At 49.7% G+C, this 17,708-nt stretch overlaps 1 protein-coding gene across 1 annotated transcript in view; it reads left to right on the top strand.

Moving 5' to 3' along the window:
• Positions 1–17,708, top strand: part of MRTFA (myocardin related transcription factor A) — a 128,708-nt gene that overhangs the window by 557 nt on the left and 110,443 nt on the right. The window contains 2 exon segments of the mRNA XM_035903192.1: positions 896–991; positions 1,395–1,538. Of these exon segments, the coding sequence (XP_035759085.1) occupies positions 896–991; positions 1,395–1,538 (240 nt within the window).

The following is a 17,708-nucleotide window of genomic DNA, read 5'->3' as shown; positions in this document are numbered from 1 at the left end:
GTAATAGTGGGACAGTATTTAACACATTTTAGCTCCTTTTAATGCTATTTAATAAGCCTCAGGTTAGAGGTCGAGAGCTGGTAGGGTATGACATACCCTTTGCCTTAAATAACACTGTTGAATTGCTGAATGCCGCTGGGTAGCAGTATCCAGTAGCAGTTGCGGAGCAGGTTGTGCTTTGCTGGAAGAGAGTCACTCCGTCGTGCGGTTTGCCTTCTCTGGCTGCAGCAAAGGAAATTCTTAAAACCTGAAAGCTGGCACATAGCCTTTGTGGGAGGAAAAACAAGATTTACCTCTAGTCTGTCCAAGAGGAGTAGAGTGTGCTGCACCGCAAAGCTTCTCGCACAGATTAATCCCTCCATTACGCATCTTGTTACTCATCTGCTTAAGAAGGAAGAGGGGAGTGCTGACCCTGCGCCTTGCTGGCCTTCTGTAGTAAAGGCAGGCAAGCACAGCCCTCTCAGATAAAGACAGGTGAACCTTCAAGACGGGTATTCCGGCACAGGGATTTCTTCAAAACTGCAATTATTGTCATTGATGGAATTATTTTTCCATCATGTGTGAAAAACATTCCTCAACTGATGTGCTTGGGGCGGGAGAGTACAGAGCCATGGGAGAGCAGGAGCTCCCTAGGAGGCCATCAGCACTTACGTCTGTGGTTGGGTTTCATGTCTTTTTTTTTTTTTTTTGTCTTTTTTTTTGTTTTTTAATCAATATGATTAAAGCACAGCGTTAGATGGGGAGGGAGGATGTCTAAACCAGTTGGTTCTTTATAATTGTTTAATCACCTAATCTAAAAGGCTGAATTCTGTGTCTGCAAAGGCTGCTTCACACGGTGGGGGGGGGCAGGGAGAAGATGCACTCTGCATAACAGACCTCTCTCTGCTTCTTGCAGTTGCTGCCTCTTGCAGCAGAAACCTCTTGCCTTTAGGGCATGCTCCGACGGCGTAGCCTACAGCAACCTCGTCAACCTTTTGCAGTATGGAGAAGGGTCAGGTCCGTGTCTTGCACAAATAAAGCTGCGCATGACCGCATGGTCTACACGGGGTTGCTCGTGCAGACCCACTGTAGACCCGGGGTGTAACTTCACCAGCGTGTAACATCAGGATGTAATTTACTTAACAATATTGATAGCTTACAGGTTTTGATAGCGCTAGATAAAATAGTAAGGTTAGTTTTAGGATTTGATAAACCGCAGTGGAAGAGCTCATTTCGAACTGGCGCTACACCATGCAAGAAGTTGTCTGGTACAGAATTAGTTCCACTTCCATATTTTTCCTTTGGTTTGTGTTTGAAAGAAATGGACTCCAGAACCTTCTGGGAAATAGTAATTTAAGAGAGAGAGAGGTCCACCTTTCTATTTGGCTAATAACAGTTTTCTCTGCTCTTTGTAGCAATGTAGTGAATCTGTCAAAACAGCTGGGAGAGCAGCCCAGCTACTTGAAGATAAGGGGCAGCAGCTTGCACAAAGATAGAGTTATTTCTGTGTCCTCTGCTGTTGGGGAGGTACCAGTGCAGTCATTGCGGCTGGAGGAGCGGTAAGAGCTATAATTTGGTGGTGGTTCAGATCAAAGCGAGACAAGAGTCTGCCCCCATAGCTAGCAGCGATGGAGATGTACAAGTGATAGCAAGGGCAAAAACCCTCTGTGACAGGTTCCCAGATGTACATCTCCAGCCTGTTAACAGGTCCTGACGTAGCACTTGCACAGTGGGCCTGGCTCATGGGGGTGCTATTGCAGCAGTAATGAGCTATGCAGTTCACATCATCCCCTCAGTCCTATCAGCGGCAAGAGTCTTCATTTTTACCATCTCTGGTTGAGAAATCAGGTGTGTATTCTTTTGGAGCTGGAATGGTCTGGATAGGCTTTTTCTTTTTGCAGAATACCCCCTACTTAGCGCTTTTAATTTGCGGTGTTGTTTGCTGTGATTTTTCAAAGCAGCTGAAGGAAGTGACAGGTGTGTCCAGATCGCCAGGATTTTCGCTTGGATTTTGGCTGCCTAAATTGCATTAAGGCGTTTAGGAGGTCCCCCAACCATGCCGATACGCTAGGATGTAACTGAGTCAGAAGTGACTTTAAAAGGCACATGGTTACCAGTCACATTGGGAGCAGCACCTCTGAGGAGCAGATTTTACCAATGAGGAAATCCTCCTCACAATGTTGTATTTGTAGCTTTATCTCTAATGCCTAACGCCAGCTGGACACACGTACGCTGGGCTCGGGGGCATCGATGCTGAAGGGGCCAGGGACCAAACCCCACCAGCCTTGGCGCGGTGGGATCGGCCCTGTTTTATCCATAGGAAAAACACATTTTTCTGACTTCACCCCGTGCTCAGCTCACACTGGGAGAATTGCGATCGTTAGCGCTTGTTATCCAGCTGTCGTCACAGCGCACGTTGGTCTTATTCTTAGTAACAGCTAATCTCTTCTGTACGCTTACATCCAGCTACGGGGGATGCAGGTTGGTTGTTTTTTTTTTTCCCCGATAGTATTTATTTGGAATTAGAGACAAATGCCGACCAGGCTTTGGCAGGCTTCTCTGTGGCTTCCTTAATGAAAATTGTCGCTTTACAATTCTTGGCTTGGTCTTTCTGATCTTTATCTGTGATAGACAGAAGATTTCAGCATGTCTGGGTGGATTAGAGACGTGATGGGGCCCCGCTAAATGTCCCGTTATCTCAGCTGAGTGATGGCACGTGGAGAGGCCAAGAGTTGCTGTTTTGAACAAGGAAAAATCTCCCCTGTCCTGTTGTTCTTAGGAAGTTGGTCACTCTTAATGTCCTTGAGGAGCCGTGGTGACTTGCTGATGTGGAGGTTTTATGAAGCGCTGCCTTTCATGAATGCTGATGTGAGAAAACTAATTTGATAGATTTTTCTCATCATCTTCCCTTGTGCACATGCCCATGCAGTCCTAAGCCTTGGAGTCACCCGTTGCATACAAAATCAATGTCTTCCTTTCTTCTGAATTATTTCTCCTTGGCTTGCCTGTGGCTGTGAATCAAAAAATACTTTGACACCACAGTTTTATAGTTTTGAGATTCCCCAGATTACAGCAGGCAATGTATGAGGGTTTTATAAGTTTTTCACAAGAGAAGACAGCCTTTTATCTCCCAGTTGCATTTTTACTCTTTCTATAACATTTCGAAAGATACAAGTTGGAGACTTCCCATGCTGCCTTCAAAACTCTTGCAGTATTTATCAAGAATAAAACAGAACGTTCCAAGAAAACTGAAATATTGTATTTAGTGTTAGAGGATAAAGTAGGAAAATTTTCTCCTTTCCTCATCAGCAGGGAAGAGGACAAAGAAATGGAGAAAGAAGTAATGATTCTTATTTCCCCATTGCTTTTCTCTGGAGCAAATACATATAAGCTTTATCTAAAGCTGGAAGAGAAACATTTGTGGAAGTCTTTTTGTAACCCAGAGGCGTGGTGGCCTCACCGATGAGGAGGTGTATGTTTGACTGACCTTGAAAAAATGAAAACTGACGCTGGAGACCTCGCAGCTCCTGTCTGCGAGATGTTAACCCCTCCTGTAGCGTACCATGAGTTTTCATAGTCAAGTCTAAAAATGTATTAATTTGTGAAGCTCAGCACCCTTACGCTCCGCAACCTGATCACACACCTTGGGGAGCTGGTTTTATTCTTGCTGAGTCAAGAGGGGGCTTGGTCCGGGGGAGCACCTGTATTATTTCTATTTTGGGTATTTTGGGGTTTGGGGCTTTTCTTCTGTATTTTCGGTGGGTTTTGGTGTGAGCCTGGCGGAGGGAGGAGGTCAGATGCCAGCAGGTGGCAACCGAGCCCTGCTTCCCTGCCCCGCTCCCACTGCCGGGAACCGAAGCAGAGGGACTTTTATGTGATCCTCCCATAAAATCAAATTGTAATATGAAGATTTTGAACCTTAGCCCGCAGGGAGGGCAGAGCAGGAGCTGGAAATGAGGATAGGGTCAATGCCATTCTGCATAGAAAAGCTGCAGCCCCTTGCTGTGGGGGGGATGCTCGCTTTTGGACTGTGCTGTCTGCATCATATGCTGCTGGTACAAATTGCTGGGGTTGAATTTTTTCCTTGGTGTCATTATAGCATTATAGTGAATTAAAATCCTAGATGGACTTAAGGCCTTTGTTTTAATATGGGCAAAATTTTTGTTTGATGCCACTTCGGAACATTAATGAATAGAATGTGCTGCTTATTGCATTGAATGCTGCTGGGAAAAAATGCTCTATTTGGGTAAATATGTGTTGAATCGAGCAAGGGATGGTTTGGTGGGAAGAAAAAGAAGGAGCCAAGTGGTGTGTTTCAGTGCAAGACATTTCAGAGCTGAGAGTGAAATGCATGGAGCTACATGGAATGGAAAAATTATGTTGCAGGAAGGAAGCATTTATAAAGTGATTGTGGCAAAAGGTTACGTCTGAATTCAGGACACCCCAGGGGTGTAGTGGGATCATATTGTTTACACTGCTGCCACCACCACCAAAACCTGCTAGGCCATTTCAGCGTAATCTTTATTTCGCAGATTTGGCACGATTTTGTGAGGCAGAGTGAACTACTTGGGCTGGCAAAAGTAGATGTTGTTGTTATGTGTGATTGTTTGATTTTGGGGCAAGTTTCTTACTAGCACTTGGCTTAAAGATATCACCGGATAATTTCACAGTGCCACCAGCCGTCATGATTTCAGTCTCTGCTTTCTGGTTTGTTAGAACTCAGTCCCTTCTGATGAACTGAGCCTGAGCCATGCTTCCTCTGCCCATCTAGGACTTCATCACAGCTCTTATCCCGCCTGAATATACTCCTTGTTTTTTCTGAGGAGTGTGCTTTGTAGTTGCATTAGAAAGTCAGAGGTGAATGAAAGAAGGTGGCCTGATAGCTATGGAAATATGCTTTTTTGGTTGTAAAAGCCTATGTGGTTTGTAGGGTGGTTGTAGTTGTGGACGTCCTTTGTTTAAGGCAACAAATGAAGACTTTGAAGCTTTGTGTTGCGAAAACCGACTCTTTGCAACAAGAACTGTCCCAGGGAGCCACCTCTCCACTTTGGCCCAGTTGCTTTCCAGAAGCTAGAGGGATTTAGGTTGGTTGCCACAGGGCAGTTAGCAAGTATTGTATATGCTGGAAGAAATGGGGAGGGTAAGTCAGCATCGTCAGTTAAGTGGACAGCATGACGGCCATGAACTCCTAAGTTCTGTCCTGACAAATCTCAATGCTCTGTCATTTTCTGTTGGTGGAAAGAGGTGTGTGGTTCTGGTAGGCAAAGGAAGTGAAAAACAAAGTAGTGTCACCCTGCCGCGGCACATCAGCCAAGGACAGATGCGCTTGTCAATAGGCTCCTTTGCAGCACTGCTCTACAAACGTAATTAATGTTAAAACCACATTAATGAATCTTGAGTGTCCTTTCCTAGCTGCTTGAGTGGCTAACGTGATGTACGATACGATGTCTGAGCATGAAGCTCGGCTTTCCGATGCCACACAGAAAGACATCTGACCGCCCTTGGCAGGGGTGCATGGCAGAGCCTCCCCAGACCGGGCTCGGCCAGCTGCCCTCAAAAGCAGAGGGACCAGCCATGTGCAGCAGGCTGGCTGTGGCCCACCAGAGCCACTTCTGCCCAGGGCTTCCTCCCTGCCCCTCTCCTTCCCAGGCATCTCCCAGGCACAGGCTGGAGGAATTGCTCTCTGCTGTTTCCTCCCCGCAGCTGTCTTTTGCCGAGGAACTCCCAAGCTCTTTGGCCAGTGTACAAACCAGGAGTGAAGCTGTGGCCTGTGGTGTGAGGATGAAGGGTTCCACGAAATGACCAGCATCTGCATGCAGGCTGGACGATGTGATGAGTGGTGCACGCATTGCCCAGCATCCAGCTGGCTCTACCGTATGACACAAAACAGGGCAGTTTGGTCCACGTGAAGAGACCTTGAGTAGCTCCTCAAGAAGGGCTACCAAGCTCAACAGTGTAGGCTCTGTGATCTTCCAGTCATCTTAGTTCGGTTCAGAGCATGTTGTAAACCTTTTCCAGGTGTCTCATGCTGTGTAGAAAAGGAAACACGTGCTTGATTTTACAGCAAAATGTGGTCCTTTTGTCTGTCTCATGATTGGTAAAACGGGGATAACATCTGACCATGCTCTCCGAGAGGAGAGGACTTTATAAAAATTATTTCCTTGTTCAGTGCTTTGGGGTCGATACACAAATGCCATGTGAACATGACCTGCTTTTAAGCTTGAAAAGTAAGCCGGTTCAATGCAGACTTTTGGAGGGTTCACTGCTCGGAGAATATCATCGGCTTGCAGAGACGTGGCCAAATCAAGCTCAGGGCAGGTTACAGCAAACGAAGTCCCATCTCTGACAGCTTACAAAGCAGGTACGCTTTCATAACCGTGCCTACCCTGGTGGAACTATTGGTGAGACAGAGCAGGAATTACACCTTGGTGCTCACTTACAATGCTTTGCTCCAGTCTAGATGCAGCTGCAGAAAGTCACCTTGCCCACTGAGCATGTAGTCAGAGATGTGAACCCAACACAGTTCCTGTTTTTTCTAACCACAGGCAGAGGTGCTTAGAAAAGCCCAGCTTTACCACCAGGGGAGGCTTTGAATAACCCAGGATGGCAGTTTAACATCTTTCTTCTCTTGGCCACAATGCAACTTGTTGCTGAGGGAGTGCGCTGAGCCCTCTCAGCCGGTGGGAGACCTTTAGGAGACCTCCTGAACCTCAACAACTCTGCCCAGAGATGTTGTAAGCCCAGGAATTCCCCCTGTGATGGCTGCTTTGATGAGCCAAGCTGAGTTGTTCGATGTGATCAACTCCTGGACAGGAGTCCACACTGAACCAGCACCATTACAGCTGGTAATGATTTATTCCTGCCCTGTCTTGCCAGGAGTCTGGTAAGAGAAGCTAAAAATTACAGGGACAATGAAAGCTGCCTTCCTCCTGGTCTCCTACTGATGGTCCCTTGTGTGATGCTGCCTCTTATGGTGAGTTTGTATTTTCCATCCATCGTTGCAGTGATCACTACTATGGAATATAGGTAAAAAATGCAAGAAAAGCAAGTACAGTTTGAACTCACCTGGAGAGGTAAGTTTGGTTTGCTGGTTGTGCAGAAGACATCAGAGATCTTCTTACTAGCTCATTTATTGAGAAAAGATCTGGTAGGAATGAGGACAGTCTCTATTGAGCCGTTATTTTATAGTTCTCCTCTTCAGTATTGTTCATTTTAAAAGATGCAAACGGAAGAGGGAGAAAGGGCCCCTTTCCTCTTTCTACCCTCACTGTACAAACCCCTTTTTGTTGTGATAATAGGTGGAAACCTTAAGCTTTAGACACTTCCCAGTGGAAAGCAAACATGAAGCTCCTGGCTTAGTTTCCTGTGTGTTGCTTTGCTATGATTGGCACCAGGCAGAAAAGGAGACAAGATACACATAGTGGAAGAATAGTTCCCTTCTCAGTGGCTGCAGTTATTTGTGCAAAACGGGCATAATTTTCCTCTCTGCTTTTCAGTCTTAGGATGTGAGGTTGGGGTGCGGGGGAGTCAACAAGCTGAACTAATTCTCCTCAGGAGAGAATTAGTAATTTTATAGAGAGTGAGTAATCTTTCCCCTTGTCCTTTTTTTGTAGTGGATGCAGCAAAAAAAACCCAGGGTGGGATCTAAAAATACTTATGTGTTTTTCTTGTGGTCATCCTTATCGGGACTATCACAGCACCCAAGGGAGTCGCAGCATTGCCGATGGATCTTGCACAACCCAAGCGGGATGTGTCAAAGCGTGACTTTGGCCGGGAGTGCCCAGCAGCGGAGCATCCCCTGCTGCTTTGCCCAAAGCACATGGTCCAGGAGAGGAAACCGAAGACCCCGCCACGTGCAGCCGGCGAACAAGTTCAGGCTGGCTTCTGCGCACCCACACGAGCGGCTGATGAGCAGCTTTCATCTGCCCCCTCCCTGCACTCGCTACTGATGTTTCACATCCGAGTTATTGAAGCCATTTTCCCTTCCTCTCAGGCTTGCTACTAAGCCCAGGCAGGTGACTTGGGGACGATCAAGCAGCTCCCTGTCCTGAAGGGTGGGGACCATCGCCTCTCCTGCCTCCTTCCACTGCTGTCAGGCAAGCCTTACCCCAGAGGTGGGCTACAGCCAGAAACATCTGAAAACTCTTAGCATGGGGTCGGTGGTTGACTTCTAAAACTTCACACGTGCATCAGAAAACAAAAGGGAAATGAATCTGTGGCTTCTTCTGGAACACACAAAAGAGCTTGGGACTCTTGTCTGGAGTGAGAGCTGGTCTTGTGAAATTTGGGCTGTTTGGTGAAAAATACCAGGTGGCTCCAATTTGTGATTCTGCTTGAGAAAAGTTGTGGGACCGGGGTTGATTTTCCAAAGCTAGTACCTCTTGTTCTGGATAAGTTCTCAGGCAGATCTCCAGGTTGAAATCAGACAGCAGCAACCCATCTCGTATTAAACAGTATGTGTAGATCACTGATAGAAAATCCATGCTGGGCAGTTTAAATATTTTTTAAATGTAAGATTAGTCTTAAAATATCCCTGGCCAGTCACATATATATATATGATTTCCACCCCCCTTCGCAACCTAGACCATTTCTCCAGACATTTACAAGACAAATTGTTGCATAGATCAGTTGTTCATCAAAGTGGATGGAAGCCTGAGGCAGGTGCCGGTGCCATCGCTATACCCCCGCAAGCTGAAGCACGTCTGGACGGAGCAGTCCCCGGTGCTCCCAGTCGGGAAAGGCGAGGAATCCAGTTCTCCCTTACGCCAAGGTCCCTGCGCCTCGCTGTGGTTTTGTAAAGCACTTTAGGGCCTCAGCACTCGGGGACAAGTTTCATCCCCTTTGAGATTCCCCAGTGATACCAGAGGAAAGGAATCCTGCCAGGTTTTGTTTGCACGGGAAGGTATTTGGGAGCAGTTGATCAAAATTAATTTCCTGACCACATAATTGCAGGAACAGGCAAGCCTATGTGTGCCATTCGGGTAAAGCCATGTTATTCTTTAATTCCTGTCAGCTTTTGCAGGCTAATGTGTCCATGAGGGGCTGATGGCCTTGTGGCAGGGTGAGCCACGGACTCTCCTGCTGCCAGAAGGAGATGATACCTCTGCCTTTTCTAGGCCCTTTCTTTTCAGAACCCATACTTTCTTTACCCAAGGGTTTAAAAAAAATGGGCCGAACAGCTGCAAAATGAAAAAATAACCCCAAATCTTCTGCCTGGAAACGTGCAAATACGCAGGAAAAAATAAAATAAGCGAAAGGCAACCAAAGCAGCCTTTCTGGAGACTGGTTTCTAATGCCCCCGACAATAAAATTGGCAACAACCCCCGCTCCCGCACAGGTAGGGACGGTGCTGAGCTGAACCCCCAGCCTTGGATATCATCCCAGCTGGGCTGCAGGCGGGAACCTCCCAGCAGAGAAGGGCTGGGTGGAAGAGGCAAGTGGTGCTGCCGGTTGCCTGTAATGTGAGCGGGCGGCTAATCCGCCTGAAAACCTGCTGCCATTTCTGCCCCCTGCTCGTGCCCCCGCGCGTGCTGCTGCCGTCGCCTGCCGGCCTCTGCCTCTCACCCCGGAGGCCCTGCGGAGGCTGACATTGGCATCATCATCGTCACTCGCTCCCTTTGCACAATGTGTGGCTTGAGGGACTTTCACACGCCCGGACGCCCACCCAAGGGTATTGCAAAGCATCTGCTGGTAAAATGCAACTGGGGAAACAATAAAACCCTTGGCAAAAGTCCTCTGCGCTTTTCCTTCCCCTGCACCTGGTCCATTAGCATCCCTTCCTCCTACAGCAGCTTTGCGATCCACCCCAAAAAGCAGTGTATTTGAGTCATTTGGGACCAAAAGGGGCTCTGAGGTTTCCGTCAAAGGCTGTTTCTCACGAAGACCATTAAGGCAGCTGTCCCTTGGTGCTTGGAGGGACCCCCAGCATTGCTGGCTCTACTGTGCTTGGAAACTGCAGCAATGTAACGTGGCAAAACCTAAAGGGAATGGGGCCCAAAGCCACGTAACACTTCACAGGCCAAACCCAGCTTGTCTGATCCTCCACACATCTGGGAATGCAATGTCCCTGTGTGCTCATGCCGACGCAAACCCAGCTGAAACAGAAAACCCTCAGTATGGGTACAGGGGCACCATCTGCCCACGGTTCCCCCCACCACACTCCACAACATCCTGACTGCACGGTGCAGGGCAGCCGGGACCCAGTGCCAGCCCACGGCGTGTCCCCCATGCCCTGCCTGTGTGATGTTTGTGGAGGAGCAGGCGTAGGTGGACCCAGGAGCTGTTAGGAAGCTGTGATGGGGAAGGATCCTGCATGAGCATCCTTCCCTTCCTGCTCTTGCTCCTGGCGGACTTTCCACCCACCTCGTGCCTGTTCAGTTGCCATCAGTTCCTCTTTCCTCCGTGCTTGACAGCCTCCTGCCCCTCACCCGTGGTGTTTCTCGCTGGCTGGCTGCTCCCTCAGTGCCCTTGGGTGAGTCTGCTGGCCCTTCCGGAGGTGACGGCCAACCCGAAGGACACTGGTTATTTTCAAGTTTGGAATTTGACACCGTGGACGTGCACGTAACGTGGGTTATGGGTGCAAATGGATGGGCTCCTTCTTCCGGGCTCTGAAGTTAAGGGACAGGTGCCCCCCTCTCTTTTAGCTGTTCTTAATAACAAAAGCCCTTCTTCAGCAGTCCTAACCATCATTCGGAGCTCCCTGCATTTCACGCCCATACAGCTTTGCTTCCTCCTGCCTCCATCCCAACCTACCCTCCCACTAATTCTGCCTTGTGCCGAAATATTTGTCTCTTGGGCAATCGGCAGCTTCATCCCCTTGTCGTGCCAGCAGCCCTGTAAACAGCGAGAGGGATGCGCTTAGAGAAAAGGCCGGCTCCGTTTTAGCAGGTGTCAGACACCCTGAGTGCACAAAAGCTGCTGATGAGGGAAGCACCGTGCCAAAAGTTAGCGAGGGGAAAACATGATCACTTTTTGTTGTGAGTACGTGTGTGAGGGCGGGTGGGCAAGAGCCTATGAAGCCCTTCAGAGGAGATGCTGTGACGACCGGTGGCCGGGATTGCTGCTCTCCTGCTTTTCCTGTTCATTCCGCCTCTGTTTCCCCAATCCCTCTCTCATTTTCTTTCCCTCAGTTAATCTTGTACTGATTCAGCTCTTCTTGTCAGGAGCTCAGGCTGCAGATTTAGCAGGACCCACTGGTGCTAGCAGGGAAATGCACTGGTCTTTTCTCCTGCTGGTTTTCCCCTTTTCCTTTTTCTTGGATCAACCCACCCAACAATACCCACTTATTTGCAACAGAAAACCCACCTTTTTGGTGATAGCTCACAGCTCCTGTCATCTCCTGGCCCCATGGTGGCTGCTGGGACCTGTCGATACTTCAGCAAAGGCAAATTCAATCAGCAAGAGATGTTCAGGAGAGGCCTTCAGCAGTGCCAGGGGATTTGGGAAGGGGGAGCCACACGCAGACTCTGGCCACAGTCCCAGTCCCTTGCCGGTGACGATGTGGGCCCTGGGACCAAGCCGTGGTTTGGATGCAGGGGTTTTGCTGTGGCTGAAGGGACTCCTGACCTTGCCCCATGCCTACCCTCCTGTTGGGATCCAATCCTGCTTTGGGGGACCCTACGGGAAGGGAGTACCATCACTTTGATTTCTCCATGGGTGGTTGAGAGTTTCCCAAAAACCCCTGGGTTTTTCCTCTCCTTCTGACAATCCTGTACCAGATGCAGCCTGGGGCCACCATGGTGGGCACCGAAGCTGTGTCCCACAAGCTCCCTCCCTTCTCTCTCCTGTCCACAGCTTGGGAGAGAGCTGTGCACATCGCCCCATTCGTCATTCTCCAGACAACAGGAGGGGACAGGGGACGCGTGGGGAGACCAATGTGAGTGGGATGAGGTTTCACACCTCCATTCCCGAGACCGAAGAAAAGGGGTGCCGACCCAAACAGCTTGCGACCTGCTGGTACAACCATCACAGAGATGGCCAGCACAAAACCTGGAGGTGTGGGGACAAAACCCTGCCTGCTCAAATGCAGGGCCGGGGTGGCCGAGGCGCTCCAGGAACCGAGCTGCTGCTCCTCAGCATCCCTGCCTGCCCCCCGGCCAGGCCCCCGCTCCTCTGGCAGTAGCTACGGGCCAGGTCACCGGAGGGGAGCTGCTGGCCAAAACCAGTTTCTCTTCTTTTCTGCTGTACCAGAGTAGCAGCCACAGGATGGCAAAAGCTCCTCGGAGCAGCTAGACAATAGCAGAGTGAGTTTGTCAGGCTTCTTTATTTTATTTATTGGTAATTTTAGCCGTGACATAAGTGATGAAGTTGAATACTTCAGTTTAAATCATCTTTTTAACAATAAAAGTGAAGTTTATTTCCCACAGAATTGCCCTTTTGTTCTTTGCTGAAATACTCTTGCTTAAAACGCCCTTTGGCTGTTATTAACTACATCCACAGTTTTCTAAACAACTTAATCTGTGGAAATTCGAGTTTGCGGGGAGGGCCAAGATCTAGTACATCTGAGAGCAATGTTCCTTTGAAACATAATTAATTTGCATTGATTCTTACAGCGGTATGAAAACAAAATGCAAGCTGTACAGCAGAGGATAAAAATACACGCCGGAGAAGCCAAGTAAATCAACTGCTGTGGGCTTTGCCCTTCCCCTGCCTCCTGGGAAGGGCTGGCTTGTAAGGCTCACAAACGTAGGTGTGGGCAGAAGGACAGAATGATTGTCCTCTGTATTTTAAAAGCACACCATCACCACGGGATTAGATACTGTCACTGGCCATTAAGAAAGGGGCTAAGTTGCTATTTCTGCTCTCAAGCCACTCTGCTTGGCTTATTTGCTTTCAGTGCCTCAAAGAGTCCTTCACATCTGATGTGTGAGCAGTCAATGATCCAACTAGCCCCCAAAATAAGGGCAAACTCATTATTTTGTTAAGGAAATCTATTTAAAACTGAAGGGAAAGGTGGTTGTTCACCTGTCTGAAAACACTGCTTTTTCAGAACAAGCACGTAAGGTCTCCCCTAGGACAGCATGCGAGGCTGCTGCAGGGGTGTTACTGTTTAAGGTTACTTTTGCAACAGAAATTGCAATTTTGGCTTCTTCAAAGGAGGGGAATCACCACCCCAGCTTTCTCCGGGATACAGAAATGGGCACATTATCCTGCAGAGCTGCCGGCACTGTAGCAGGGGAGCCCCCATCTGTTTGTTCTCTGGGATACAAAGCTGTCACAGCCAACACGTTTACGATGTTTGTTTTTGAGCAAAGCTGCCCACTGGGGTTTGCAGCCCTCGGGCACCGGCAGAGGTCAGCGAGGCAGTGGCTCCAGCAGTCACATAGCCGGCGCAGATGCTGTTGAAGGGGCCCGCGTGGTTTCTTCATCTGCATCAGGTGAAGGGAAACTCCCGGCGGGTATAAGCGTGGGCTTTTGGGACACTCACCTGTTTCAGCTCATTTGCTTCCTTTCTTTTGCTCCCTGACCATGTATCAGGCTGAGATGAACAGGATGTTGGCTTTGCACAGTGTGGAAGGAGAAGGCCACCAGGAAAGCTTTTCCCTTGAAATCTCTCGCTGCCCTCAGGGGCAAACTGTGCGGGTGGGTTTGGGGTGCCGGTGGCACCCGGCGCTCACAGCATCCACCCCGCAGAGCGCTGTTAGCTGCAGTGCTCCACCAGGGCCAGTGTCACCAGGTACCGCTGGGGACACCAGTAGCTGATGCTCTCCAAAGCCACCCGTGTTTGGGTGCAGACAAACTTGTCCTCCAGCTCTCTTCTCTTCCCATAAGGATTTGGCCGGCACAGGCCAGCAGGCTTCCCCGCCAAGCCCGATCCCATTTATCATGCCGGGTGGGACCGCCGATGGCAGCTGGTTGACATGACAACTGCATTTCCCAGCACTGGAAATAGCGTTTCCCGTTGCCCATCTTTCATTCTTGTAATCCCGAGTGGAGGCTTTTGCTCTGTTTTTGTTTCATTTTCCGCTTGAGGAAGAAATAAACACATTTCTTAGTTTCCTGCTTGGAGCAAAATGGCCGAGTCAGGACCAAAACCGCCTCCAGGCGCCTGCTTGGGGTGAAGGTGGGGGGCAGGCAGCACAGGGTGGCTGCAGACCGTTGCCTCGGTTCTCTCCTCTCCTAAATTCACCTTTCTATGCAATTCAGACAGGACTTTGCACAGTCAGTGGCCATCCCTCTTCTTATGCTGCCCATCTTTCGGCAGTTTTTCCTTGACCTCTTAAACCTGGGAAGCTCTGCATAGCTGCAGCCACTGCCGGCAGCCAGCCAGCCCTGTGAACACCACTTCCAACCAGCCCTCTGGAGTCCTTTTTTCCCTCTGAGCCCTTGTGTATCTTAATTTTTCCAACAAAGCTCCCTCATCTCCCTGACACACCATGAGTTTTCCCGGTCCCCAGCATGGTGGAGGGCTGCCACCTTGGGGACCCTCCGGCCTCTTACTGGGTGCAGGGAAGGCACTGGCTGCTGCGGCCAGAGGCTCGGTAAGTGCAGATGTTTGCTGGCTTTGCAGGCAACCAAATTTCAGTCTGGTCCTTTCTGAGGGGCCTTAGCCCCACAGGCTGTTAGGCGTCCTGGCTGTGCGTATCACAGTGCACAGCGAGTGCCGGAGCAGGCGATGCCGTGAGGGAGCTCCACCACCCGCAGGAGCTCTCCTCACTGGCTGTCTTTTAGCTGTACGAGGGGACATTGATGGCTGGAGGAGGCAGGGCACGGCAGCCAAACCATTGCAATGGCATTCGTTCCCCCTCTGGAGGAACTTCAGGCTGAGATGAATGGCTTCAGCCCACAGAGGGATACAGGCAAGGGGTTGGAGAGAAGTTGTGTCTTTCATGACACTAACTCACAGCGTTTCAGGAAAAAAGGTCAAGCAAGCCCCCAGATCTCCCACTCTGGGGCTGCAGGCAGTAACGTTTGTCCTGTAGCACATGAGAACTCCCCCAGACATCCCAGAGAACTTCTTTGGCAGGGCTTGGGGAGCTGATCTCAGCCTCACCCCCCTTTCCCCGGTTGTTCATTCCCCACTCCGAGCTGTCCCAAGCATTCGTGTGGCCACACAGCTCATGACATCCTGCCTCCTAGATTTCACGTGGTTTATTTTACATCCAGTGTCTCCTGCTTGAACGCTTTGTGTCACCTGGCCAGCAGCCAGGCAGGGCCAGGGCAGGGGCGATGCAAGGATGGGAGCAAGTGGGGCCACCCTCACCCCCCTATAATCCTCACTGAAGCCTTTAGCGAGCCAGCACAGGGAGCCAATTTGACAAAATAAAGCTTTTCTGATTGTTCTTTTTAAAGTTCCACTTAATTTTATTTTCTATTTTTCTAAATTCTACCTGCTCGGACTGGTTCTCCATGGGATCAGAGGGCAATGTTGCCATGGGTGGCACAAGGGTGGTCAGCGGGGTGGCTTCTCTCAGTGGCAGAGCTCTGCTGCCAAGAGGGAGAGGCTGGGGGACTGTAACACCGGGTGGAAAGGCAATTTATGAAGGAAACGCTAGTATTTTCATCACCAACCAAACTTCCTACCTGCAGACCGATGGACGGCAGCATCGTCAAACCTTTGCAACTTCGTTTGCCCCTGCCCCCATCCAAGAGAAAGGGACTAGCGAACGCAATTCCTCGAGTGGTGCTCATGTAATAAAACATGCAGGTCCTCAAATACAGGGACAGGGGACACGGGACAGGGAGGACAGACAACAACAGCCTGGAGGTGTTTTTCTGGCCACAAGTGAGCTTAGGCCTGAAGCAGTGCTTCTACCCCTTCTCAAACAACGAGTGATTGAGACCAGCTCTTCCTGGGCTTTCCTTGACGCCATCATGCCTAGAGAAGGCAGAAATGGATGGGGCCATGGGGACTGAACTTTATTAGGGCCTCTTGGAGAGGTTCCCGCTCAAAGAAGGCATGTAGGCAAGGGCTGGCTGAGTCACTGCTGCAGGAGGGCCTGCACCCAGCAGATAAAAGGTCTGCATCACCAGGAGCTGTCAGAACGAGCATTAAATTACGTGTAGGAGAGACATGTTGTGCTTAAGGCTCAATTTACTGTTCCTCTTCACCATGAAAGCTTGCACTCATGCTTTTACTATGCTCCCTGCTTTTTAACTGAGCTCTGCCTCTCACCGGCTATTTAGCAGCAATATGTGCCTGGGGTTCAGCCCACATCCAAGCGTGGGCAGCTCTTTCAGGGCTGTGGTTGAAGCAAGCGGTGAACTTCAAAAGGACAACCACATGCAACAACCTATTTCATCAACTGAGTAAGCAGAGCTCAGGCTGCAGGAGGCTCGGAGGTGGAGGTAGCTGTCAGCTATGGCAGTGGTGGGAAGCCCAAAAGCTGTGTAAGAGGAAGCTTTACTGCAGGTAGAATTGGGGTCTGTGGTTGTGATTTGAGGGAGAGGTTTTATTAGGGCATAACACTGCGGGTGCCGTCCACTTCTGGGAGCTTTTGTATTTGCAAAGCGAATTTACTGGTGAAATCCTGTACAGTGACTGTTTCCCTATTGCTCTCGGAAACTTTATCTTTCACCGCTTCTTTCTGCCTGGTGCTCACTAGGCCCCTTCCTCAGTGGCACACAGAGCTCCAGGTGGTCTTGATGAACTCATTTCCCTTCCCTCAGATTTCCCCTGAATGTTGCTGCAGCTGGTGGCTCACACAACTGCTCCTTCTTTATCACCAGAAGCTTTCAAGGGAACCAGCTTGCTAAGACCTGAATTTCTGACACACAGGAAAAAATCAAAGGTGAGGAAGAGCACCCCCCCTCCCACCTTTTTTTCCATGTGAAGATTATCTCTGAACGCAGGAACAGACCCGGTTGGTGGAACAAAGCAGAGCAACCATGCAGATGGGTTTCCTTTGGCACATTTGCTTTTCCCACCTCAGACGGTCATCCAGACGGCCTGTGGGTGTCTGTCCGGGGCTTCCAGCTCTGAGCAGGCTTCAGGATGTCTGGAAGCACCAGTACGGCCACAGAGTGTACGGTGCCTGTGCCCGGTGCCCACTTGCTCTGCTGGGGAAAGGCAGGCAGGACCAGGCAAGCCCCACACTCACACATCCAGGCAGGACTGGTCACATTCATGGGTGGCCATCTGAACCCCAGGGACTGCATTTTCCTGAAGATCTTTTTGCGGCAACACCCGTTGAAAGATATCTAGCCCTCTTCTCCCCACACCATATCGGATTTTTACCCTGGATCAATTCCCTGATGGGGTTCAACACTCTATAACCCATCGTGCTGGTGCTGCAGAGTTGGTGGTGTGCAGAGATGCAGCTGAAGGAAGGAACAGTTGGAGATGTAAGGGGGAAGGAATGACTCCACAAGCATCAGCATTGCTAGTGAGAAATTGAATCAGAAGATGATAGTCTCAGACTTCTGTCCAGAGATCTACTGCACAGCCTATAGAAATAAAGCCACAGAGCTGGATCTTTTTCCCCCAAGGACCCTCATTGCCAAGCCCTTCCCCAACACCCCCTCAGGCAGCTCTGCTGCTGGGGACATCCCTCTGAAGAGTGAGATGCTGGAGCTCATGCTGCTGGGTCATGGAGCCCCGCTGACAGCAAATCCGAAACACAAATAAGCACAGACCAAGGCGGCCTGACCTCATTGACATCCATGTTTTCCCTCTTGATATCACTAATGAAATAGCTCTTGAGAGAAGAACACTTTGCCTATTTTGGACAGTGCCTGATTTTCTCAGAATACGGATATCCGAACTGCAAGAAAAGATACGCAGCCACGTT

This window comes from Egretta garzetta, unplaced genomic scaffold, assembly GCF_000687185.1.
Source record: "Egretta garzetta isolate BGI_Z169 unplaced genomic scaffold, ASM68718v1 scaffold51, whole genome shotgun sequence".
NCBI classification, from domain to species: Eukaryota; Metazoa; Chordata; class Aves; order Pelecaniformes; family Ardeidae; genus Egretta; species Egretta garzetta.
This window is presented reverse-complemented; position numbering and strand designations above follow the sequence as displayed.